We start from the raw sequence: 27,871 nt of genomic DNA on the forward strand, positions 1-27,871 counted from the left end.
CTTCAATGATAATTCAGTCTGATCGTCTCTGGGTTTCAACCGTCCGCTCACAATCTGCTTCCTCTGTCTACTTAGCTTTTTGTGAAGAGTTCTAATGTGTGTGTGTGTGTGTGTGTGTGTGTGTGTGTGTGTGTGTGCGTGTGTGTGTGTGTGTGTGTGTGTGTGTGTGCGTGTGTGTGTGTGTGTGCGTGTGGGTGTGTGTGAGCGCGTGCAGACGGATGATTGGCTATGGAAGCCGCCAATCAAGCGAACGGCACCCAAGACGAGCTCCGCCTCTCCTTACCGCCCCGGGACGAGCCCAGCTTCCCCGGTTACCATGGCTACGCCGCCGACCCCTCCCTCCTCCCTCCGCTGGGCAGCTTCCCCGGGATGGAGGACAGCACCAAGCTGCTGGGAGTACAGGTAGAGAGGGAGGCGGAGGTGGAGGATGGGGTTTTTGTTTGTTTGTTTGAGTTTCTCCTTTATTTATTTGTTGCTTGTGTATTTACTTGTTTGGTTGATTTGTTTTTGTGTTTGTTTGTTTTTGTTTTTGTGTGTATTTGTGTTTGTGTGTTTGCTTAAATATTCATTTTGGAATTTCTTCATTTGTTATTTAACTCTCGTTTTGGACTTGTTTGTTTGCATGTTTCTTTGTTTGTTGGTTGTTTTTCTTGGTCCTTTTATTATTTGTGTGTTTTTTATTCTTTGTTTATTTATTGTTTGTGTGCTTGTTTTTCTTTGTTCATTTATTGTTTGTGTGTTTGTTTTTATTTGTTTATTTATTGTGTGTGTGTTTGTTTTTATTTGCCTTTTTATTGTTTGTTTTTCTTTGTTCAATTATTGTTTGTGTATTTGTTTATTCTTTGTTTATTTATTGTTTGTGTGTGTTTTTCTTTGTTTATCAACTGTTTGTGTTTTGTTTTTTTCTTGTTTATTTATTGTTTGTGTCTTTATTTTTCTTTTCTTATTTGTTTATTTATTGTTTGTGTATTTGTTTTTCATTGTTTATTTTTTTGTTTGTGTGGTTGTTTTTTCTTTATTTATCGACTGTTATATTTCTTATTTTATGTTTATTTGTTTGTATTTGTCTTTGTTTATTTATTTGTGTGTATATTTTTGTTTGTTTGTCACATGCTTGTGACAAACACCAGCTTGTGCTTTTTGCGAGCTTGTTTCATTGTTTGTTTATTTGTTTACCTGTTGACGTATGTGTCTGTTCACCCTCCGCCCTCCAGGTGGTGCTGATCGTGGCCTACAGCACCATCATCCTGCTGGGGGTTCTGGGCAACTCTCTGGTCATCTACGTCGTGTGGCGCTTTAAGACGCTGCGCACCGTCACCAACTTCTTCATCGCCAACCTGGCCGTGGGTACGCAACGAACACACACGCACACGCACACGCACACACACACACACACACGCATACACACACACGCATACACACACACACGCACACGCACACAAACGCATGCAGGCACACACAATCACACTAACACACATACACACTCACACACACACACACACACACGCGTATACACACACACACATTCCTCTGGTGTCTGTTGTCATCTTACACAATAGTGTGACTCATTTGACATTCAAGGATACAACATGGTCGCCTGCTCGGCATGTTAGTGTGTGTGTGTGTGCGTGTGTGTGCGTGTGTGTGTGTGTGTGTGCGTGTGTGTGTGTGTGTGTGTGTGTGTGTGTAGGTCATGTTGAGCGATGACTCAAACATCTGTCGTCGTGTGTTTTCGGTTTAACTGTGAAGACAAGAATATGGACCCAGAGAGGAGGGAGGGATGGAGGGATGGATGGATGGAGGGAGGGATGGAGGGATGGAGGGATGGATGGAGGGATGGATGGAGGGAGGGATGGAGGGATGGATGGAGGGAGGGAGGGAGGGATGGATGGAGGGATGGAGGGATGATCGCAGAGTCTCCACCACTCCATCGCTTCACCACTCATCACTCCATCACTGAAAGGCGTGAGCATGAGGGTGCGTTAGCACCTTCAGGTGATCTAGTGAGTTCAGTGGGAGCGGCAGGATGCGTCACCGTGACAGCCGTGACCGTGTGCGACAGGTTCTCAAACTGTGGGTCCCGGCCCCCCGTGCGGGGGCGGGGGTGGGCGGAGGGGGGGTCGCCAGAGGTTTCCTGCTGGTTTTCAACATGAACCTCGAGGTGTTTGTGGTGTTTGTGTTTAAAGAACAGAAGGAATAATTCTCTCTTGTTTTCAAGTTTTTCAGTTGATGCACAATGAAAAACTTCTCCGTCTGCAACATTTTCAATGAGAGAGCAGAGAGAAAGTGTGTGTGTGTGTGTGTGTGTCTGTGTGTGTGTGTGTGTGTGTGTGTGTGTGTGTGTGTGTGTGTGTGTGTGTCCGTGTTTACCCTGTAACCATAGCAACCCGCTCAACCCGTCTTGCCGTCTGGGAAGCTGTGGTTGTGTGGGAATAAAGTGGATACGAAGGAAATGCAAAGTTTTCAATCTCTGAGCTTCATTTGATCCAAATCACCAGCAACACAGGATCCCAAAGGCAGCCAAGGTCAATTCAACTCAGATCACATGACGATCCCATCACACTGAAAGCAGGAGGCGTCAGAGGGAAGGAGGCGTCAGGGGGAAGGAGGCGTCAGGGGGAAGGAGGCGTCAGGGGGAAGGAGGCGTCAGAGGGAAGGAGGCGTCAGGGGGAAGGAGGCGTCAGGGGGAAGGAGGCATCAGGGGGAAGGAGGCGTCAGAGGGAAGGAGGCGTCAGGGGGAAGGAGGCGTCAGGGGGAAGGAGGCGTCAGGGGGAAGGAGGCGTCAGGGGCAAGGAGGCGTCAGGGGCAAGGAGGCGTCAGGGGGAAGGAGGCGTCAGAGGGAAGGAGGCGTCAGGGGCAAGGAGGCGTCAGGGGAAAGGAGGCGTCAGGGGGAAGGAGGCGTCAGGGGGAAGGAGGCGTCAGGGGGAAGGAGGCGTCAGAGGGAAGGAGGCGTCAGGGGGAAGGAAGCGTCAGGGGGAAGGAGGCGTCAGGGGAAAGGAGGCGTCAGGGGGAAGGAGGCGTCAGCGCCGTGTTTAGCTGCTTATGTCACGGAGGATTGGGGGATTAGAGCGACTGACGAGGATGAAGATGACGACATTCATTTTGCTCGTCTTCATCGCCTCCACAGATTAGAAACACCACAAGAACTATCACCGGGTGGATGAGTAAACACTAATGAGTAGAAAGTATTAATAACTACAAAAAACTTATACCGACTACTTACTTATAACTACAACATATTATTTACTACTAATTACTAATAACTACACATTTCTAACAAACTAAAAAGATAAACAACATCCACATCAAAGTTTCACTTCTGTGGTCATCGATTCATGAAAAGAAAATATATATATATATACACTACACTATATATATATATATATATATATATATATATTATATATACACTACTCACAAAAAGTTCTGGATATTTGTCTTTCGGGTGAAATTGATGGAAAATGTAAAAAGTTGACGCTCCAGTGATATGATGTGATGAAAGTAGAGCATTTAAGTAGAAGATACAATGGTGATTTCCTCATCTCAAACTATGTATTGAAACAAAAGCCAACAACAGTGGTGGGTTTACCACAACAACAAATGTCAACGTCTCAATAACTTGTCATGTGGCCTCGAGCATCAGTTACAGCTTGACAAGGACGTCTCATGCTGTTCACAAGTCGACTTATTGTCTGCTGAGGCCTGGCCCCCCACTCTTCTTGAAGGGGGCCCTCAGGTCATTGAGGTTGTGGGGCACAGAGTTAGGAGCCTCTACACGGCCACTCAGCTCATCCCATAGGTTTTCTATGGATTCAGGTCTGGAGAAAGTGCAGGCCACTCCATTTGAGGTGCCCCAGTCTCCAGCAGCCGTTCCCTAATGACGCCACCTCCATGAGCTGGAGCGTTATCGTCCATGAAGATGAAATGAGGCCTGTGTTGTTCATGCAGGGGCACAATGACTGGATGAATGATGTCATTCAGGTAGTATGGGCTTGTCACTGTACCATTCAAAGTGTAGGACAGTTGTGTATTGACCAGACACACCTGCCCACACTGTAACACCACCACCACCACAGGCTCGTCTGGTGACACCAGTGGCTGATGCGTAGCGCTCTCCTTGACGTCTCCATCATTTCTGCTCAACGTGAATGGACTTTCATCAGAGAACAGCACTGAGGCCCCTGGTCCCTCGTCCAGCGTCAACGCTCTCTGGCCCCTGAGAGACCATGATGCCTGTGCCTGGTGGTGTGGTCAGGTGCCCTTGCAGGTGGTCTAGCACGCAGACCACGATTATGTCAACGGTTTTGAATGGTCTGACGTGACACTTGGTGCCTCTCACCTTCCTTAAATGTGCCTGGAGTTGAGTGGCATCATCCTGCGGTTCCTCAGGGCACTGTTCACAATGAAGCGCTCATCAGTGTGGGATGTGGCCAAAGGACGTCCACTTCTACGTCTTTCTGTGACTCTTCCAGTCTCTGTGCCTCTGTTGCAACCTGCTGATGACACTCTGTGACGCTCTAAGCTCAGTGGCCACTTCCCTCTGACAACATCCTGTTTGAAGCCTCGCCAGGCGAGGTGCTGTTGATCAGTTGTTGGTGTGGTCTTGGTGTCATGATGTCAACATGTGAACAGCTTGATGAAGAGGACTTTAAATACCAACTCTAATTGAACCAGGACATTTATTGGTGGATTCATGGATCAAACACCTGTTGTGAATTTTTCCGTTCAGCTCCTTGTTAGAACAGCAAGTTGTGCAAAAAGTACTGAAACATTGAACAGTTGGACGTGTGCATTCAAAAGTTTAGAGAAGGTCAAATGAAGTTCACCTGTAAAGGTTATAGTGCATTTTAGCCTCATCCTGAAATTTACCCGAAAGCCAAATATCCTTTTTTGTGAGTAGTGTATATATATGTAAATATATTTGATAAATACAATTGAATAAATAATAATGAATAGTTACATAATAAATACATATAAAACATTTATACTTAACATTAAAAAAAAATCACATTATAAGTTTATATACTGTAGGTACACAGTTATATATATATATATATATATATATATATATATATATATATATATATATATATATATACGTAGATTATAATTTTTTTATATAAATATATACAGTATATCTACTGTATATATCAATCTGACATTTCCCTGGTGCAAAATTCAGGACAAGTCATGTAATATAATATTTTATATTTAAAAGAATATTACATTACATAATTATTACATTATAATCCTAAAAAAACATGGACAAGCTGCTACGGTTTTAGTTTCCACTATAAGATGGATTAACGTACTGGGAGCTTCCAAACGACTGCAGTCTGGAAGGTTCAGGACTGAAAATCAACGACCTTCCACCGGTCACCTCTCCTCTGGGTGTGTGTGTGTGTGTGTGTGTGTGTGTGTGTGTGTGTGTGTGTGTGTGTGTGTGTGTGTGTGTGTGTGTGTGTGTGTGTGTGTGTGTGTGTGTGTGGCGGTGTCATCGTGTTTGAGCCGGCGGTGTTTGCTGTTCTGAAAGGTGTGAGGACCACAGAATACTAAACACACATTCCCACTCACACACACACACACACACACACACACACACACACACACACATTAGCATTTAGCAGTGTGACAGGAAAAGTAATTGTATAAATGGATATAAATAATTATTGATTAAGGCATTGTGGGATGAGGGTTGGGGTTTGGGGGTTGGGGGTTCCATTCCCCGTCTTCTTTTGTTTTCTTTTCAGGGGAGTTCATGCGTAATTCAAGGGACGGTTCGGACTCACCTTCCCCATCGCCCTCCACCCTCCTCCCTCCTCCGTCCTCCGTCCTCCCTCCTCCCTCCTCCGTCCTCCATCCTCCCTCCTCCCTCCTCCCTCCGCCCTCCTCCCTCCTCCCTCTTCCGTCCTCCCTCCTCCCTCTTCCGTCCTCCCTCCTCCCTCCTCTGTCCTCCCTCCTCTGTCCTCCCTCCTCCGTCCTCTCTCCACCTAGGCATTCAAAAGGTGAAAGGTATAAAACATAATGAGTATGAAGGGAGGACGGGGACGACCTGGGGGGAGTTTGGTTCTTGGGCCTGGAAACCAAAGCATTTTTTTCTTATTTTCATTGGCTGCAGCGTCTGAAGGGTTAAATGAACGGGTGGAGGCCACGCCTTCCTTCAGACACCTTCACATCTGTCTCTGGATGACGCGCTGTTGTACATCCCGGTCGCATTGATTGTCATATTTACCCTTCTGCACAGCACATCCTCCTGCAGTTCTGTTTCTATGTCATTGTATTTATGATTCTCACGCTACGAGCAGGATACGAGTCCCGTCTTTTCACAGGACTTTTGTGCATCGTGTTCTTCTGTTTGTATATTCTGTTCATTTTTTACATTTGGCTTTTCTTGTTACGTTCTTCCTCTTCGCCACGAAAAAACCCCGTAAATGAAAATGTGCTTTTGCGGAAAAAACGGATTCTGATTCTGACCGCCAGGAAGCGTTTACGCAGCAGGGACTGGCTGCTTAAATAGGCCGGCCCATATAAGGGCGTGGAAGCGCGTGGCGCGGTCGAGTTGTCTGACAAAACAAGATCTCTGCGCATCATTCACTGAAAGTGAAAATGGTGAAATTCCAGGTTTATATTAATAACCTTGTTATTTTCCACCGTTATTGGAACCTCCTTTTTAAGTTATGTTCCAATTACTCTTATTCTCCGGTTGAGGAAGAAACACATCCCGCAGCCTCAGTCGGACCCAAAAAGCTCTGCATTTCAGAGGGGTGGAGCTTATCTTAGAGGGGGCAGGGCTCATAACACAGTTTCTCTATAGAAATGATTGAGAGTTCCGGTGAGTGCTTGTCATTTGTGGGTTTCATTTTAAAGGCGACTGTGGATAAGTGGGTGGAGTTTATGCTGCGGAGAAGTGGGTGGAGGTATGTAGTCAAGTCAAACTTTATTTATACGTAAAGCCCATTTCATACCAGGGCAACACAATGCGCTTTACAGAGAAATACAATCAAAGAAAATATAAAAAATGTCTGTGCATTCATAAGAACAGTCAGTGCAGAATAAACAGATCTCACAGCAAACAGAACACACACACACACACACACACACACACACACACATACACACACACACACACACACACACACACACAGAGAAGTCAGTCATAGACTGTAGTGAACAGCAAGGTTTTTAACCTGCTTTTAAAAGTGTTGAGCGGGGGCCTCTCTCAGGCCCTCAGGGTGTTCCACAGCTTCTCCTGCTTTGGAGTTGGTACGAGGGATGGTTAGAAGACCACTGCCTGTGGACCTGAGAGTTCTTGCTGCTTCGTGTGATATGTGCATTTCTTTTATATAGTGAGGTGCAAGGCCATTTATAGATTTATATACAAGAAGCAGAATCTTAAAATCAATTCTAGTTTTGACAGGGAGCCAATGTAGAGATCTATGAACAGGTGTGATATGTTCAAACTTTTTTGTCCCAGTGAGAACGTGTGCAGCCGCATTTTGGATGAACTGTAGCCGCTGCACAGCTGATTTGGGGAGGCCGTGAATAGGCCAGGAAGCCTCTTAATTTTGAAATGTTTTTTAGATGGTAGAAGGGTTGTTTTGTCATTTGAGTTATATGGCTCTTGAAATTTATATCGCCGTCTATGATTTCACCCAGATTTTTGGCTTCGTTCTTGCTCTCCAGGGACAGAGAACTGAGATGAGCTGCAATTTTCTGTCTTTGAGCCTTTGCACCAAAGATGAGTATTTCTGTTTTGTCTTTGTTGAGTTGTTAAAAGTTCTTGAGACAGGAGGTGCTGTCTCAATGAGTGCCAGGTCTCAGTCAGTAGAGTGAACACCAGGCTTTGAGCACTTAAGAAGAAGAAGAATCTTCTCGCCAGCCAGCCCGCCCGCTCGCCCGTACGCCCGGCCGCCCGGGCCTCCCATTCCTTCCCATTCACTGCCGCCTCACGCACCCACGCTCCCCCTGCTGGAGATTCGGTGGAACTTCACCCTCCGGGCACGACGTGGCCTATACTCACCCCTCAGCTCCCCTCCCGTAAGGGTGAGGAACAGGGGAGAGAAAGTGATGGATGTGACGGAGATGGATAGAACCTCGAAGTGAAGCAGAGAACTGTGAGGGCGTGACGGGTGAGCGAGAGAGAGAGAGAGAGAGAGAGAGAGAGAGAGAGAGATGGGGGGAGAGAGAGAGGGAGGGAGGGAGGGGAGAGAAAGAGAGATGGGAGTGAGTGAAAGCGAGGGGGAGAGGGGGGAGGCTGACAGAGACAAACAGGTAAAGTGAAAGAGCGACAGAGCAGAACAGTGAAGTGTGGAGGAAGAGAAGCCTGAGTGTGTGTTTGTGTGAAGAAACAGAAGGAAACAGAGTATGAAGTTGTTCATGTTCGATGGATGGAGTGATTTATAGAACGATAAACAGACAGACTGCTTCTCCCAGTCGACCTGCTCTCCCCCGCCCTCCCTTTCTGTCTCTCTCTCTCTCTCTCTCTGTCTCTCTATCTCTTTGTCGGTCTCTCTCTCTGTCTCTCTCTCTCTGTCAGTCTCTCTCACTGTCAGTCTCTCTCTCTCTGTCTCTCTCTCTCTCTCTCTCTCTCTCTGTCTCTCTCTCTCTCTCTTTCTCCCCTCTCTCTCTGTCTGTCTCTCTCTCGCTCTCTCTCTCTCTCTCTCTTTCTCCCCTCTCTCTCTCGCTCTCTCTCTCTCTCTCTCTCTCTTTCTCCCCTCTCTCTCTCGCTCTCTCTCTCTCTCTCTCTCTCTCTCTCACTTTCAGTCTCTCTGTCTCTGTCTCTCTCTCTCTCTCTTTCTCCCCTCTCTCTCTGTCTGTCTCTCTCTCGCTCTCTCTCTCTCTCTCTCTCTCTCACTTTCAGTCTCTGTCTCTGTCTCTCTCTCTCTCTCTTTCTCCCCTCTCTCTGTCCCTGTCTCTCTCTCTCTCTCTCTCTCCCTCTCTCTCTCTCTGTCCTCCACTGAGGGCCAACGGGGCCTTCACTTTCCATCCATCACAGCCGTCTGATCCCTCTCTCCCTCCCTCCCTCTCTCTCCCTCACCAACGCTCCCTCGCTCCGTCTCTCTCTTCCATTTAGTTTCAATTCAATGCTCTTTATTTGTATCACACCAATTAGTATCGTCCATCCAACGCTGTTCTCTCCATCACTCCATCCGTTGGTTCTCTCTCTCTCTCTCTCCATCCGTTTATCCTCTCTCTTTTCTTCCATCTCATCATCCTTGCTCATTGATTCTCCCTCTTCCCTTTCTTCGCACTCTCGTCGTCTCTCATCAGCTCCGTCTCTCTCTCTCTCTCTCTCTCTCTCTCGTCATTTTTTCATCTGTTCTTTCATCTCTCCGCCTGAAGTCTGTCCATCATCTGAAAGCCGATTCACACAAGTGACAATCATGTAGTGTCAAGTCGTTGGCGTCGAACATTAGAAGAAGTGATTTCATTTGTTGGATGGATAGAAAGATGGATGGATTTTTTGAAACGCATTTATTATTATTATTATTATTATTATTATTATTATTTTTTTTATTATTATTATTATTATTATTATTATTATTATTATTATTATTATTATTATTATTATTATTATTATTATTATTATTATATATGTTTTTAGTTATAATAATTTGTATTAATATTGTATAATTATTATTCACAGAATTATTATTGTAACCTTTTTTTTTGTTTTTATTTTATTGGATTGTATATATATATATATATATATATAGATATAGACATACGGTTATATTTAAATGTAATTATATTATCATGGTAACCCTGACACAGGAGCCGAACGTTGACTTTGCAGTTTGAGGAATAATAGAAATATCATCATCAGTTACTTGATGATATCATTACTTACTTTGATGATTTCATCAAAATGTGACGCTGATGAAAGAGATGAAATGTAATTCTCTTCTTTCACTACTCGTCAGCGTTTTGACAAATGGATTATTTCCACGCTGGAAACCTAGATCGGGAAAACCTCCCCTCAGGCTCCACCATCACTCCTCCGTCGCATCCCTCCACCCCCCTGCCCCCGTCCTCCTCCTCCTCCTCCTCCTCTCTGCTCAACACTGCACTGCCCCCAGATGCATCATGGGAAAGGTCCTCCAGCTTCAGGGGCACTTCCTGAACTCTCTCTCTCTCCTCAAAAGAACAAACAGAATGTCAAGCAGCGACTCGGTCCCGGCCTCCGATCCGGTGCCCGCGTTGGGCGCCACGCCCTCCTCATGAATGGAACATCACGGACGGCGGCCACTTCCTGCGCTGCAGAAGGTCAGAGGTCAGAGGGTCCGGGAGCCGCTCGCACCCTGTGATGAAATGAAATGTTAATGCCCCCGCGATGAAACCTTCTCCAAAGGTCTTGACGACAAACCGACCAACGGCTGACGGCTTCCTCCGACCGGCCAATCGGTGCTCGGCGCCCGTCTGGTGCCGTCGTCACCCGACAACCTGACGCCTGCGCCTGGAAATCAAACCACAGCAGCAAATAAAACCCAGGAAAGTGGGTCACGGCAATCGAACCGGACGCATCGAACCGAATGCCACTCAACTAACATGGAGGATCCCGAGGAGGTGGAGACCTCTTGGATGGAGGTGGAGACCTATTGGACGGAGGTGGTCTCCGCCACCGTCGATGTGCATCTCCGCCTCTGTCCAAGTGGTCTCCATCTAATCAGGATCCTTCTGAGGTGGAGGTTATGGTTGGAGATGGAGATCTCTTCAGGATTCTCCACTGAGCTCTGAACCTCAGAAGGATCCTGAAGCGATGGAGACCACCTGGACAGAGGCGGAGACGACATGGACACAGGTGGACATCCTTAGGTGACGGAGGCCAGATGTGATGAATATTATTTGTAATAACACCACCAGTTCATTTTCTTGTGAACACATTTGGGTGAAGGATTATAAACGACGCAGGAGGTGAGACCAGGGAGGGATGGACGGGCTCGAAGACCTTCCCGGAGGCGGAAGACGAGGAGGAGGTGGAGGTTGGAGGTGGAGTAAAGGTGGATGTAGGGAACAGATGCAGCTTCGTTCCCCTGCCAAAAAAAAAAAAAAAAAACCTCACAGGGAGCGATGGAGCGACTCCACCGGTGGCGTTCCAGACGAGTCGGATTCGACAAACTCGCGATTCTGACGAGAAGGAGGTCAACGCAGCCTCCAGGCAGGGAGCGCCTCCCTCCCCCTCCCTCCCCCGTCTCGCTCTGCCTCCCCTGTCTCCCTCTCTCTCTCCCTCCCCTGTCTCTCTCTCTCCCTCTCTCTTTCCCTCCCCTGTCTCTCTCTCTCTCTCTAACCTCCCCTGTCTCTCTCTCTCTCTCCCTCCCCTGTCTCTCTCTCTCTCCCTCCCCTGTCTCTCTCTCTCTCTCTCCCTCCCCTGTCTCTCTCTCTCTCTCCCTCCCCTGTCTCTCTCTCTCCCTCTCTCCTTATAGGTCAACAGTTGTTTTTGGGTTGTTTTTTTTTTTAACTCTGTGTCCTGATGTTACACTGAGTCGATCGTCTGGCAGAGGAACCGCACTGTTGTCCCTCTCCCTCCATCCCTCCATCCCTCCCTCACTCCATCCCTCCCTCCCTTGCTCTATCTATCCCTCTCTCCCTCTATTCCTCCCTCCCTCCCTCCCTCCATCCATTCCTCCCTCCCTCCCTCACTCCGTCCCTCCATCCCTCTATCCCTCCCTCCCTACCTCGCTCCATCCCTCTATTCCTCCCTCCATCCCTCCCTCCCTCCCTCGCTCTATCTATCCCTCCCTCCCTCCATCCCTCTATCCCTCCCTCCCTCCCTCCCTACCTCGCTCCATCCCTCTATTCCTCGCTCCATCCCTCCCTCCCTCCCTCACTCTATCCATCCCTCCCTCCCTCCCTTGCTCTATCTATCCCTCTCTCCCTCCTGCTCTCTCTCCCTCACGCCATCCCTCCCTCGCTCTATCCATCCCTCCCTCCCTCCCTTGCTCTATCTATCCCTCTCTCCCTCCTGCTCTCTCTCCCTCACGCCATCCCTCCCTCGCTCTATCCATCCCTTCATCCATCCCTCTATCCATCCCTTCATCCATCCCTCTATCCATCCCTTCATCCATCCCTTCATCCATCCCTCTATCCCTCTCTCTGTTGGTTTGGTGACATTGTTTTTCCATCATCCCTTCCTCCTCCATCTTTGTTTTCCTCCGTTTCTCCATCACGTCTCTTCTCTCCCGGTGGCGTCGCTTCCCGTGGGCGTTTGGATTGAGTCGTACTCCTCGTGTCAGCAGGTTCATCATCTGATTGGATCTTTCTTGAAATTATTCTTAAATATTTTGGAGCCTTTTCTCCGCCCTAACCCTCATTTTTCCACAGCTCCGGTCGGTCTGTTATTCATCCCTCGTTCTCTCCCTTGTCTTATTCCGTCGGGCGTTCGACTCGTTTGGATTCCCGTCAAAATGTGACGCAGGCGATGACGCGAGACTTCGAGGAGACGCAGCTTCAGTTCAGGGACACCGCCTGAAAATAAAACACACACACACACACACACACACACACACACACACACACAGACTAGTACTACATTTATTTATTTGTATTTTATTTACATTTATTTAACTGAATTGAAGATTCATTGTTTATTTTTAGATGTATTTTTAATATGTATTCATTCAAAATGTTGTGTTTTTTGTATGTATCATTTCTGCATTCCTATCTATCGATCTATCTGTCTGTCTGTCTGTCTGTCTGTCTGTCTGTCTGTCTGTCTGTCTAGTGGGGCGGGGTGTGCTGGTGGGGGGGGTGGATGGACAGGCCTGGGGCTGTGGATTATCCACTGATAATAAACAACTTGTATGATTCCAGTTTAAATTCATCGTTTTGAGAACACAAAGCGTTGACAGTCGTAAAAATGACACCGCCCATTTTAAAGTGGACTAGCCTGTCTCTCCTGTCTCCTACACTGTCTCTCCTATCTCCTAGCCTGTCTCTCCTATCCCCTAGACTGTCTCTCCTATCTCCTAGACTGTCTCTCCTATCTCCTACACTGTCTCTCCTATCTCCTAGACTGTCTCTCCTATCTCCTACACTGTCTCTCCTATCTCCTAGCCTGTCTCTCCTATCTCCTAGACTGTCTCTCCTATCTCCTACACTGTCTCTCCTATCTCCTAGCCTGTCTCTCCTATCCCCTAGACTGTCTCTCCTATCTCCTAGACTGTCTCTCCTATCTCCTACACTGTCTCTCCTATCTCCTAGCCTGTCTCTCCTATCTCCTAGACTGTCTCTCCTATCTCCTAGACTGTCTCTCCTATCTCCTACACTGTCTCTCCTATCTCCTAGCCTGTCTCTCCTATCTCCTAGACTGTCTCTCCTATCTCCTAGACTGTCTCTCCTATCTCCTACACTGTCTCTCCTATCTCCTAGACTCTGAAAGAAGTGGAGCTTCAATGGGATTGTCCCAGACTGTCTCTCCTGTTTCCTAGTCGAGCTTCATTGGGATTGTCCCTCCTGTGTCTCCGTAGCCGACCTGCTGGTCAACACGCTGTGCCTGCCCTTCACGCTGGTCTACACCCTGCTGGGCGAGTGGAAGTTCGGCAGCTCCCTGTGCTTCCTGCTGCCCTACGCCCAGGGCCTGGCGGTGCACGTCTCCACGGTGACGCTCAACGTCATCGCGCTCGACCGTCACAGGTGGGTCCGGCCGGCTCCGCCCGCAGGTGTTTTTTAAGATGGAGGACGGGGAGAGAGACTCCACCTCCTTCACATGGAGGACCATCGGGGACACGGAACCTGTTTAGAGATCTGTCTCTGGGATCCAGGCTGGGAAGAGTTTTTCTCCTAGTCCGTCTCCTAGCTCCTAGTCCGTCTCCTAGCTCCTAGTCCGTCTCCTAGCTCCTAGACTGTCTCCTAGCTCCTAGACTGCCTCCTAGCTCCGAGGCTGTGTCCTAGCTCGGAGGCTGTCTCCTAGCTCCTAGACTGCCTTCTAGCTCGGAGGCTGTCTCCTAGCTCCTAGACTGCCTCCTAGCTCCGAGGCTGTGTCCTAGCTCGGAGGCTGTCTCCTAGCTCCTAGACTGCCTTCTAGCTCGGAGGCTGTCTCCTAGCTCCTAGACTGCCTTCTAGCTCGGAGGCTGTCTCCTAGCTCCTAGACTGCCTTCTAGCTCGGAGGCTGTCTCCTAGCTCCTAGACTGCCTCCTAGCTCGGAGGCTGCCTCCTAGCTCCGAGACTGTTTTTTGGTTTAGAAGTGCACCAGGAACAGCTCACCTGTGTTTTAACCTGGACCTGACTTTGATACATTAATGTGTGTGTGTGTGTGTGTGTGTGTGTGTGTGTGTGTGTGTGTGTGTGTGTGTGTGTGTGTGTGTGTGTGTGTGTGTGTGTGTGTGTGTGTGTGTCTGCGTCTGCGTGCAGGTGCATCGTGTACCACCTGGAGACCCGCATGCGTAAGGACGTGTGCTTCGGCGTCATCGCGCTCACCTGGGTGCTGAGCGCCGTCCTGGCCAGCCCGCTCGCCATCTTCAGGGAGTACGGATCCTTCACGCTGGAGCCTGGACACACCATACAGGCAGGGTGCACACACACACACACACACACTCACACACACACATAAACACACATACACACGCACACACACACACACACTCACACGTTAACACACAGAAAAACATTGTGTGTGTGTGTGTGTGTGTGTGTGTGTGTGTGTGTGTGTGTGCACATTGTGCATCAGAAGTAGAATATTAGCATGTTAGCATGTTAGCATGTTAGCTGGTTGGCTCAGCAGCCTGTGTCTCGGCTCCAGGTGTGCATGGAGAAGTGGCCGGGCAGCAGCATGGACGGCACCGTCTACAGCATCTCCATGCTGATCCTGCAGTACTTCCTGCCGCTCTCCATCATCTCCTTTGCCTACGTCCGCATCTGGTCCAAGCTGCGCGGCCACGTCAGCCCGTCCGACACGGTGGCCGCCCCTAGCGCCGCCTCTTCGGGGGGCGGGGCCAGCTCCGAACGCCACCGGCGGCGCCGCAAGACCACCAAGATGCTGGCGACCATGGTGGTGGTGTTCGCCGTCAGCTGGCTGCCCTACCACGCCTTCCAGCTAGCCACCGACATCGACAGCTCCGTGCTGGACATGCGCGACTTCCGCCTGCTCTACACCGTTTTCCACGTGGTCGCCATGTGCTCCACCTTCGCCAACCCGCTGCTCTACGGGTGGATGAACCGCAACTACCGCACCGCCTTCCTGGCCGTCTTCAAGTGCCGGGGGGGTGGGAGAGGAGGGAGGGCGGGCGGGGGCACAACGACAGTGGAGCGGGGGAAGGGCAGCCGCCTGGACAGCATCCACCCCATCGCGGGGGCTGTGGGTGGAGGAGGAGGAGGCGGAGGAGGTGGAGGAGGTGGAGGGGCGGCAGGGAAGAGGAAGGTCCTGGAAGCGCAGGACGTGGTGTCGACCCACCTGAATGCCACGGACGTTTGACCGCCCGATAGAGAGAGAGGGAGGGAGGGAGGGATGGGGAGAGAGGGGGGGGGAGAGAGAGAGGGAGAGAGACAGAAAAGCAGGGGGGTGAGATGTGGGGTTGGGGGGGGCAAACATGTCCTCTGATGCCAATCAAAGTGCCGTCGTCATGGCAACGACCCCCCCCCAACCCAAACCTCCATGAAAATAAAAACAAAGAGAAGATGCCACGGTTGCCATGGTTACATCCGACAAACAACTTCCTGGAGCAAGAAAATTATGCAACATCCGAAAAAAAAAAAAAAAAAAAAAATATATTCTCCGGATCCGTAACGTGTGTTTTTTTAACATCATCATTTTTTAATTGTTATTTTACTTGTTCACGTCAAAGACGAATGTTTGAGTGATTTACAATCAGTGCGCGTGCGTTGCGCTTCCTGGGCGGCGTCGACCCGTCGTGTCTCACAGGCTTCAACGGAGAGGGGAACGATCTACGGGTGTTTCCCCGAAAACGAGGGGAAGATTACGATGCGCATCCTGTTCAGGGACGAGCATCGTACCCGGGAGCGCGTCAAAAAGACGGTCCGACTCCCGCGACGGGACCCGCCATGCTGCCAGGGCCGAGATGGCCCCCGGGGCCGAGATGGCCCCCGGGGCCGAGATGGCTTGGAAGACAAGGAAGGAAATGCATGATGCAAGATTTACCAAACCGGGGATTATTTTAAATGACGTGTTTGCGACAAATATGTTTTAAAATGACATTTATAACGGCCGCAAGGGAGATGCATACGGATGGATGCCTACTTTATATATAGAGAGAGAGAACAGAGAGAACCGAGAGAACAGAGAGAACAGAGAGAACAGAGAGAACAGAGAGAACCGAGAGAACCGAGAGAACCGAGCAGGGGCTTTAAAGAACAGGGACTGAAGCAGGACGACAGGGATGTCAGAGCATAATGACGCCGGGAAGGAAGCAATGGAGACGGATGCGGACGACACGATCAAGACGAAAATGCCGCGTTTGGCAGGACGTAGCGAGAGATGGAGGGAGGGAGAGTGACAGGAGGTGAGATTGGGTGGTGTCGGGTGGGGGTGGTGGTGGTGAGGATAACGACAATGATTGCTGCAGATTGATCCTCAGACAGATTTAAAGAGGAAACAGCGGAGCGTACCGTGGAGAGAGGAGGGCGGGGCCGGGCCGGGCGGGGCCGGGTGGGGCGGGGCCGGGGGGGCCGGGTGGGGCGGGGCCGGGGGGGCCGGGGGGGCCGGGTGGGGCGGGGCCGGGCGGCTTGAAAGCTTCCACATCCCTTCAAAACATAAATATATAAATGTGTTTATTTAGGTTCAAGAGTCATCATTGTTCTTCAACCAAGCCACAGAAAACAAGTCATTTTTGTTTCAATGTGGAATAGTTTCTTCGAGGTCGTTTCCGTCTTTTGTTGTTTTTCATGTTTTCTAGCTCTTGATTGGCTGGGGGGCGTGCTCATGCAGATGAAGGTCAAAGGTGAAAAAAAAAAAAAGAGGCATCACAACCGGCTTCAGGTGTGATTGACTCGCTGGGAACTCAACGGGGATTTTTCATGACGGTGCAGATGAAGATGTGATGAGATGAACGGCCCAGAGTTTCACGGGGAAATTCGTAAAGGAATCGACAAGACTACAAAACGAAACCAAAACCCAACGCTTTCATTTAAATACGCCACAAAAAAAACCTCCAAACGCCTCTGGCATCAAATCAGAATGTTTTCAGGAAGTCAGCACGAGAAACAGCAACCAACCAGAGGAGGAACAAGAAGAGACTAGAAACAGGAAGTAAGAGACTAGAAACAGGAAGTAAGAGACTAGATACAGGAAGTGGCTGATTGGGTGTTGGGCAGTGGGCGGAGCCTTGGTATTCTGGGGGCGGAGTCCAAAATGGCAAACTGGCATAAGTAGTGAGTATTCAAAGTACCAGGATGTAGCAGATACAATAGACAGAGATAGATAGAGCGAGAGAGCGAGAGAGGGAGAGAGGGAGAGATGGAGGGAGGGAGAGAGGGAGAGATGGAGGGAGGGAGAGGAATGAAGCTCAGGGAACTAGCGAGAGAGTTCTACACTAAAGATGTTGAAGGGGGATGAAGGGAGGGATGGATGGAAAGAAAGAATTAGAAAGAAAGAGGGACCAAAAAGACGGAGAGGAGGGGAGAGGTACGGGGGACGACTCTCGGTGATGCCCCCCAGGGGAGGGGACGAGGGAAGGGGATTAGGGGAGGGAGTGACGGAGGGATGGGGGGTGAGGAGATAAAGACACGGGAGAGAAAGGGGGGAAGGGCGAGAGAAAGAGAGAGCCAGAGAGAAAAGAGCAGGGTGGAGAGGGGCGAGAGAGAGATTTAGAGAAAAAACGGGCACAGGAACATTGAGTATCGGAAGAAAAGGGAGAGAGAGGGAGAGAGAGAGAGAGGGAGAGGGAGAGAGAGGGAGAGAGGGAGAGAGGGAGGGAGAGGGAGAGAGGGAGGGAGAGGGAGAGGGAGAGAGAGGGAGAGAGGGAGAGAGGGAGGGAGAGGGAGAGGGAGACTTTCCCTCTGACTTTAAAGCTGACAGACTATGTACGTTTGCAGGCGGCTCAGGAATAATGCTCTTTATTTGGGTTTGTACGCCAGAAGGACTAAGAACACACACACACACACACACACACACACACACACACACACACACACACACACACACACACACACACACACGTGCGCGCCCTGGACTACCCTTCCTCCTCCTGGAAATCATCCCTCGTTCCTCACGCAGAGCGGCGTTGAACAGATGTGTCGTCGCAGGCTCAACGCCGCCGTCTCTGCCGCTCACACTGCTTCCCGCGTGGGAACGTGTTTGGGAATCGGCGCCGAGACAAAGACGGACGCTTCCTCCTGCTCTCATTGGCTGCTGGAAATCCCGTGGCGCACGCCAGAGGGTTTTGGAAAGACCGCTCCAGGTTGGATTGGAAGGTGACCTGGACGATGGCACCTTGAAAAGACCGGTTTGAGTCTGACACTCACACATGGCGGATCAAAGACTCGTCAGCGCGACTCGCCCGGCCTACCCTGCACCACCTTGGACTCCAGACCACCCTGGGCTACCCTGCACCACCTTGGACTCCAGACCACCCTGGGCTACCCTGCACCACCTTGGACTCCAGACCACCCTGTGCTACCCTGCACCACCTTGGACTCCAGACCACCCTGTGCTACCCTGCACCACCTTGGACTCCAGACCACCCTGGGCTACCCTGCACCACCTTGGACTCCAGACCACCCTGGGCTACCCTGCACCACCTTGGACTCCAGACCACCCTGTGCTACCCTGCACCACCTTGGACTCCAGACCACCCTGTGCTACCCTGCACCACCTTGGACACCAGACCACCCTGTGCTACCCTGCACCACCTTGGACTCCAGACCACCCTGGACTACCCTGTACCACCCTAGACCCCGGACTACCCTGTACTACCCTAGACCCCGGACTACCCTGCACTACCCTAGACTACTCTGTACCACCCTCGACCCCAGATTACCCGATACTACCCTAGATTACTCTGGACTACCCTTTACCACCCTAGACCCCTAGACTACACTGGACTACCCTGTACTACCCTATACGCTGGACAACCCTAGACTAGCCTGTACTACCCTATACCCCAGACTACCCCTTTATCACCCGAGACCCCAGACTACCCTGTACTACCTTAGACAAACTTGTACCACCCTACTCCCCAAACTATGCTGTACTACCTTAGACTACCCTGTACCACCCCAGACCCCAGACTACATTGTACTACCCTAGACTATCCTGTACTACCCTAGACCCCAGACTACGCTGTACTACCCTAGAATACCATGTACTACCCTTGAGTACCCTGTACTACCCTAGACCCCAGATTACCCTGTACTACCCTAGACCCCAGATAACTCTGTATTACCCGAGACTACCCTGTACTACCCTGTTCTACCCTGTACTACCCTGTTCTACCCTGTACTACCCCGGACTACCCCAGAGATGTTTCTTATTTTTCCATTGACTTCCAGTCAGTGTAAGATTTTCAGAAGTTCCATCTAGAGGCTGTTAGAGGAACTGCAGCTTGAAACACCTTTGAACTCTGGTACTTTTCTATGCATGCTGTGGTTTCAAAGTTGGCAGCGTGCCACAACACCGCGCCCGTTACAAATGGCCGACAGTGATGAGTTCAAAGGTCAAAGGGACACAATTGTAACGAAATAGAAGAGGATGAGTTTCCTTCCTTTAGTTGTTCAGCGTTTGACGTTCGAGGAAGAAGGAATTCACTGTGTGTGTGTGTGTGTAAATGCTCTCTCACACACACACACACACAAAGGGTGAAAAGTCTTATCCCCTCTTTCCCTCTTGTTTTCTTGTTTGAATCCCAAAATCTTTCCATCCTCTTCCTCTATGCTCCCCCCCCCCCCTCTCTGCTTACTCCCCAGTCTTGATGTATCCTGTTTCCCTCTTTATCTCTTTATCCCTCTCACTCTCCTGTCAAACTGAATGTTCTTCACTGATTATCTGCCCCTGGGAAAGCCAAGCCTCTGGGTTGCGGGTGGAGTGCGGCTGCAACGCTGAAACTTAAAGGAACTGACGGAGGACACCACCCGGAGTGGAGACCTCACCCGGCCCTGACACAGAAAGGATGGACAGACTGATAGATTTCATCTCCACCTCCCTCTCTCACCCCTCCCTTCCTCTCCGCCCTCCTCTCCTCCTGGCAGGAGCGTATGGTGTAGAAGCAGATTATCGTCATAGTTCCATGAGTTTCCTGTTCCTGTTCCAAAGAGACGGTTTCTGTTTCAAACCCCCCCTCAAAAAACGGGTTTATTCAGGTTTCAATTAAAAATAGTTGAAAATAAGCCCCCCCAAAAAAACCTGTTCTCCAGTCACCATTTAAAGTCCTAATTAGAATTATGCTCCAGTATGAAAGGGCTTTATATCAGATTTACCAACGTATCAAACGTCCAGTCACTTGGTTCCGCTTTGTGACGTCTCGGGCTGAAGCCACTTCCCGTCCTTAAAGGATGCATTCAACATTTTTCAACCCAGGTCCTAAAATTAAAACATTGCTTCCCATCACTGATGCAGTTGCTTATTATTTATGCGGCGTTATTTTTGAGGCGAAGCCTCGCTGAGCGCCGTGGAGAAACCTTGCCACGGTGCTTGGGTGCAGTCCAGCTCCACCCGTCTCTTTCTGAAGACAGGAAACGCCACTTTTGAGATTATAATGGGGAAGGAAATGGTCGCCAATCATTTTCGTGAACTTTTTTTTTCGGGTGTAATTGAATCTTTGCACTTCCCCTAAATCAGCTGTGTTGTCTACGTCAGCACTACCGTAAGAGACTAGAAACAGGAAGTAAGAGACTAGAAACAGGAAGTAAGGGACCAGAGACGGGAAGCAACGGACTAGACACATAAGGTAAGGAAGGAGACAGAGAAGGTAAGTGACTATAAACAGGAACCAAAGAGACTAGAAACAGAAAGTTGGGGACTAGACACAAGAAGTAAAGAGACTACAGACAGGAAGTAAGGGACTAGAAAGAGGAAGTAAGAGACTAGAAACACAAAGTAAGTGACCAGATACAGGAACCAAAGAGACTTGAAACAGGAAGTAAGTGGCTAGAAATAGGGTGTAAGAGAATAGATACAGGAAGTTCTGTAAGAGACTAGAAACAGGAAATAAATTACTAGACACACAAAGTACAGTGAAAGACTAGAAACAGGAAGTTGCATAGCTTCCCGCTGTAGAATATTTTTACAAGTGGCCGATGGTCGATGTCGATATTTAGAGAGCGGGGCGGCTGATGGCTGATATTAAATGCTAATATCATGTTGTTCTTTGCATCTGATTAAATACAAAAAAAATTAATAATAACAACAAATGAGACACACAATTGTTGAACTGAAATGGACAATTATGTTATTATCTGCATTGTCTCTGCATAGCATAGATTAAAAAAAAATGTATCAACTAAATTAATGTCCAGAGGTAATGAATAAACTAAACGTTGTCAAACAAAATGACAAATTAAAAATAAATAATTATAAATGATGAAAGAAAGTACCACCATAACTAATGAATGAAAGTGGGTGAGAGGAGGCTGTGTGGGCGCTGCAGCGGGGTGTCACTCGCTGTGGGAGGGAGAGAGGAAGCAGCTGCTACCTACCAGTATCCATGGTATGAAATCTGTTTCAAATATTCAGAATCTATGTATAGAAAAGGAGATATTCTTATATATAACTCCAGTGCAGACATTTTTTGTTCATTGGCCTCGTGGGCGCAGGCGTTGGCCGATGCCAATTATCTCAAAACAGGCAAATATCGTCCCAATTAATCACCAGTAGTTTTTGCCCCCTGGATGTTCGGCAGTTATGACAAAAAGTAGTTTAAAATAAAGCAATATGCTTTTAAAGTGATATAAATTATTCGGTTGTTGCTGTGAAAAGGCACCAATATTTTAATGAGACCTGGGTTGGAAAATAACGAATATATGAATTATTAGTACTGTTGGTAGAAAATAGAATGAATTACTAACTGATGGTTATGCTGATCAATACAGTGGTGTACAAACTCACTTTAGTTTTACATTTAAAAGTAGTTGAGTTGACGTATAGAATTCCCCTCCACCTACCGCTTCATAAAGACGTTAAACTGAACCCTTTACGCCAATCAGAAGATGGATTGATCATCCATCCATCCATTTTATTTTCCCATTCATTACCGTCCAGGACCATGTTTGGCTTTGGTCCAAGGAGGCGGTTCATCGTAGGTTCTCTGATAGAGCACCAGTAACGGCGGCTTCGGGTTTGGAGGAAACTGGATGAAACTGGAGCAGCGGGGGCAGAAGGACATAAAGGAAAAATAATAACAGTAACTAGTCCATGGATTCCCACCGAGCAAACCACAACCTTTGAGTTGGACTTTGAATGGAACCTCCTGCAGGGAAACTGCATTTTTTGGTCTGAATGGACCTCTGCCCATGACCTCCTTTCACCTCCACCCCCGGATCTTGCCCCCGTCCATTCTCTGTATCTGTGACGTGTTTGTTTCCAGGTTTTCCTCCTTTCCCTCCGTTCGGCGCCGCGGGGGTGGGGGGGGGGGGGGGGGGTGGCTGGCCCTGGCTTCTTCTCTCCAAAAATGTTTATTTATTTTTATTTTTTAACCAAACATGAATGTAAACGCCTTGTTAGCGTCCGTGACTCTCGCTGTTGTGTCGTTTCGTTGTGTCGCCGGAGACTCTGTAACCAAGCACGAAACGGAAAAAACAAACAGCCTTCATCCACGTCCAACAACAAATCAACAACGATGATTCTCAAGCACAAATCTGTCTCCAGACTCGTTATTACAGTGTGTGTGTGTGTGTGTGTGTGTGTGTGAGCACTTTAACACATCACAAGTTATAACTCATATCATAATAAGGATTAAAATATCAAATTATCACAAAAGAAAAATCAGATTTTTAATGTGATGATGATAATGGTGCGTGTGTGTGTGTGTGAGTAGATGCCTCCACGCACAGCTGTTTTGGCGGCACGAGGGTGAGCTCCACAATATTAGTGGTTATTAGCGGAGGTGTTAATGTTCTGTTCATTGTTGCTCTTCGAGGGAGGGTTTCCAGGAGGAGGAGGGATAGTCCAGGGCGTGTGTGTGTGTGTGTGTGTGTGCGTGTGTGTGTGTGTGTGTGTGCGCGCGTGCGTGTGTGTATCACGGTATAATTTCTAATCCAGTTACCGCGGCGTCTCCACTCCAAGCTGTGTTTAGAAGTACACATTGTGTGTACGCTGTGTGCATGGGGAGCAGTCTGAAGCCATCCCATCACTGCAGGAACAGCACCACGCCTTCTGCAACTTAGTGTGTGTGTGAATGGATTTGTGTACGGGTCCGAGGTTTTTTCCGGTTGAACCGTACATGTTACGTATGTGACCAGCTTGGAGAAGACCAGAGGGCATCGCATGGTGCTGCCAAATGCTGTTGACGCCCTTTTGGTTGAGGGTGCCTGTCCTCCTTTGCAAGTCACCGACTCTGGATCTGGCCAATGAGCCCCAGACCATCACGCTTCCTCCTCCATGTTTCACAGTTGGCGTCACACGCTTCCCAACCATCCTCTCACCTGATCGCCTCTGACTCCTCGGTCCGTAAGACCCTCTCCGGGTCCTCAGTAGTCCACTGGCGCTGCTTCAGGGCCCAGCCGTGCCTTCATTTCATATTTCACCATCTGAGCAACGTCTTTCCTGCTGCCGCTCCACCTGTCAAACCCGCAGCTCCAACTCTTCTCTTCACAACTCAAACTTAGACTTGTTTACTTCCACCGGTGTTAAGCTCTGCTCGGAGCTGTTGTCCTGCGAGCCGCCTATCACGCAAGCTGTTGGCTCTCGGAAACCTGTCTTCAGGTTGTGTTGTGGCTCTGGGTCTGCCACACCCCTTCCTGTCAAAGTTCCCTCCAGTTTCCAAGAGCCTTTTGATGGCGTAGGGAACTGTACTCACTGACACCTTCCTTTGCAATTGCCTTAAAGGAAAGACTAAAAAGAAAGAATGTCTAAAAAGGACTAGACATCTGTTATATATATATTTTGTTGAGTTGTATACTTATATTATCCCAAATGTTTCCAACAATTTTCAAACCTAGAGAAATCCATAATTTGAAGAGAGGTAACGTTGCGTTTTGTCAGGTTGCCTGTCAATTTGGTCATATCCCCTCTACTGCTACCAAGAACTACCAAGGGCGTGGCCCACCTGGCAGGGCTTCTACCAGACAGGTGAGCAAACGTCCGGCTCACGTTATCAGAATAATAATGAGAACAGTTTCTGCTGTTCTGCTCGCGCTAGACATCGACACATCAGATTGATTTTCACCGGCGCCTGGTGCAAATGATGATGACCACTCCCATGATGCCACGCTGCTTCAAGACATCGGAGAATTCCGTCTTATGTTATTGTTTTGATTGAGAGACCCCACGCGGCAGAAATGACATATTGTGCATTTAAGGGTTATAATGGTCCGTCTGTCCGTCTGTCCTTTGTCTTTGTTTCGCCATTATGATAGTAATATACGACTTCCTGCTGTGATATAATATAATGTAATATTGTCCAAACAAAGCTTCAGTGAGTGAAACAGCACAGTCTACACTACACAACATTACATTTATACAAACAGAGGGTTTGTAAGTAATAAACACAAGTTGGGACACCAGTAGGAATTATATTAAGTCGTTGGATGACAACTTCAGTCTTGGGGGACTTGAGGGTTTGATGCCAGGTGACCTTTTGAAAGCTGGCAACACAAGTCTGCATTGAAAATGGACCGGAGACCATGGCAGTGTCTGAAGGCGGCTCGGTGGCCTGGTGGTTAAGGTGCTACTGTCACAGGTTCGAGTCCAGTTTTTTTCCATCCAAGTCTTACTCCTTAAATGAAATGATTGCAAGACATGATCCGGCTTCATTAAACTCAATGGCGCAAGGCAATGAGTTGATGGTTGAGCGCTTTGGTGTTCGATGCCGGGTGAGCTTCTGAAAGCACGCAACACAACTCTGCGTTCAAAAGCGCCAGGAGAGGAGGGCTCAGCGTGGCGGTCACCTGCTGGTGTGGCGGTTCAGGTGCTGCCTGCCGGTGCTGATGTCACAAGTTCAAGTCCTGATTTTTCGTCCGAGTCCGGTTCCTTGAATCAAATAATTGGAGGATACGACTACGAGCTCCATTGGGCTGAGTGGCTCAAAGATGTTGGCTGAGAACTTTGGTGTTGGAGCACGTATGGGGTTTGATTCAAGGTGCCCTTTTGAAAGCAGGCAACACAAGTGCATGTTTAAAAGCGCCCAGAGACCAGCACCAAGTGTGAAGGTGACCTGGTGGCCTGGTGGTGTACTTGCACACCATGAACATGTGTCGGGTGGGTGCACGGTTCAACTCCCACTCCACCCCAGTAGCCGGATCATAACAACAAGCCTGGCTTCGGTGGGCCTGGGGGGGGGGACCTGGGCCCCCCCCCAGACCCTGGGAAGGATGTAGCTAGGGGGTTTTCTAAGAGAAAGCCCTGTGAGGCTGAAGTTTTAATTTTGACAAGTCAGGGTCAAAAGTTCACCTGCCATTGATACTTTTACTTATACTTATGGAGATTGAACACCTCCTCCCATCATTTGATTGAAGTCTGGGCTCGAAGCTGTGACGGCAGAACTGAAAGACTGCAGCTCAACCCTGCGCATCACACCTGCATGTTAGTATGTGTGTATTCGCATTCCACGAAAATAAATCGGACTCGCCCCCTGTCATTTCCAATGGCAGCAAGTGGGTCCACGGTCCAACGAGCACAGTTTGCATCTCATCCCAGTCCAGGGAAAGCAATCAACGCCGGAATGATGTGACCATCACGGCTGTTCAGGAGCGCCAAGTTGAAAGACATTAAACAACGGTGGAATATCCATCTTACAACAACAAAAAAGTAAAATGTGGCTTCATCACATTCCCTCCATGAGTGTGTTGACATGTGTGCTGTGGTCCCCTCGGGGCCCGCGCTGGATCCTGCAGGTGCCCTCCGCTCCAAACCATGTAAATCAATACTGGAAACGCCCAAAGTCGATGTGTTTACCAGTGTTTTGACACCGTTGTTCATCCGATGCTGGAGCATAACCGTCTTCCTTCTCGACTCGCACTGTTCACTGTCGCTGTGCCGCCGGGATTCACACACGGAGATCAATAATGTTCTATCACATCTCATCTTTTCCACACCTGCAGAAAGGCGGGGTTCATGCAAGCAACACCACCTTAATGCCCCTTAATTCTTGTTTTGTGCCTAAAATATTGTGTCCGTCCGTCTGTCACAACAACGAGCATCACGTTACATAACCCCAACCCTCGCGTCTTGTGCATTTTTTCTCTTTAATTTTTCAGCGTCTTCAGCAGCTCCTCGCTGCAAGGTATTGATTTCACACTCACAGGCGTAGTGGTTCCGGCAACCAAAGGCTCTTTAAATTCCTGTTAAAACAATATTTGGCAGGATTATTGAAGCCAGCGTGCCCACTCACCGTGAAATGAAACCATCTCTTTTGTCAACAAGTCCAGTTATGAAGCGTCTCTTTTCGAGGCCAAACCCCAAGCCTTAGAAAATACCTTTGAATTAAAGGGAAACACAGTATTGTAAGGTGTACAATGCTGTCAGTACCATCTAAAGGTCGAATTAGTACCATGATTGTACCCGTGAGGGTATAGACACATCGAGGCAAATGTTTACCACCAGTGCAAATTCATTGACAAGGCATACAAAATAACGTAGTATACTCAGTACAGCGTTTTGCAGTACTTTATGCTAATACCACCCCCGCACACTGTGTTTTCCTGTTTGGGGAGAAGGAAGTGCGTTTGACTGGTGGTGCATTTGAATTTACGCCCCATGGACCTCCTGCTTCTGCTGCTGCTGCTGCTGCTGCTGCTGCTGCTGCTGCTGTTGTTGTCGTCGCTGTCATCGTTGTTGTTTTCATCGTCGTTGTCGTCGTTGTCGTCGTGGTTGTGCCGAGCTCCGAGCTCTGAGCTCAGAGGCTTGTAGCTGCAGCTCCAAAGTGCTAAACTGCAGTTGTGGACGGTAATGCCGTCCGTTGTTGCTGCCAAGTAACCATGACGACGAAGCATCTGTCAGTTTAAATCCTCCAGGCAACTGGGAGAACGTAAGCAGGTAGCTGAGGGCATTCTCGGGTTTTCGGTTTTCTTGGGACTGCGTGCCAATTTTATCACCTCGGCGCTCAGAGACGCTGATTTAAAATCCCTGGCAGGAAGCCGGGGATTTCAACTACAGAAGGGTTTATTTTTATACTGCGTTCACATTCACTTAAACAATTACTACAGTCCTGTGGATGATTACGGGTTTTCACTGTGTACGTCGTATTGTCAGATCCCAGAGAGGGATGTTCCTCCTTTAGAAAACCGTGAATTGGAATGATCTCGAAAACATCCCTTCTTGTCCCTCAGCCCCGGCTGCCCATGTGCCCTGGAGCTCAACTCCCTGTCCAAACGGATCAAGTGCAGTGGCACCGTGGAGGACGCGATGGAACGGGATTGCACCAGGAAGGACCAGCTAGATGGCATGCGCAGGTTCATTCTGGCGTTATAAAATTAAACTCAATGACTTTCAAGTACTTTGCTCCATTTCTTTCTCAAGGACTTTGCGGAAAACAAGTGTAACCAATCACTTATCTCACGGCCTTATCACCGATGCCGTAAAATAAGGAATAGTACTGTGCGATGGGGGGGAGGGAGGGAAGGACCGAGAGAAAGGAGGAAGGGAGAAGAGGACAGATGAACGGACGGGAATGATTCCAGACCTCCCCTCCACCCTGCAGATGAAGGAGCACCTGGGGAACCTGGCTGCAGAATGAGTTCCAGTAACTTGGAACCAAACCAGAATTAACATGACACGCCCCAGTTAATGAGGACGGGGAGCGAAGAAAGAAAGAAGTCGAGGGAGAGAGGA

General features: G+C 48.8%; 1 protein-coding gene across 1 annotated transcript; it reads left to right on the forward strand.

Annotated features, from left to right (window-relative positions):
* Nucleotides 1–228: 228 nt before the first annotated feature.
* Nucleotides 229–15,409, forward strand: npy2rl (neuropeptide Y receptor Y2, like; the record flags this gene model as incomplete). The annotated part of the gene is made up of 5 exons (XM_080023606.1): nt 229–402; nt 1,215–1,347; nt 13,467–13,632; nt 14,350–14,503; nt 14,738–15,409. The coding sequence occupies 5 exons, from the start codon at nt 229–231 to the stop codon at nt 15,407–15,409; spliced, it is 1,299 nt and encodes a 432-aa protein (XP_079879732.1).
* Nucleotides 15,410–27,871: the final 12,462 nt, after the last annotated feature.

This window comes from Zeus faber (assembly GCF_960531495.2).
Source record: "Zeus faber genome assembly, chromosome: 22".
Lineage (NCBI taxonomy): Eukaryota > Metazoa > Chordata > Actinopteri > Zeiformes > Zeidae > Zeus > Zeus faber.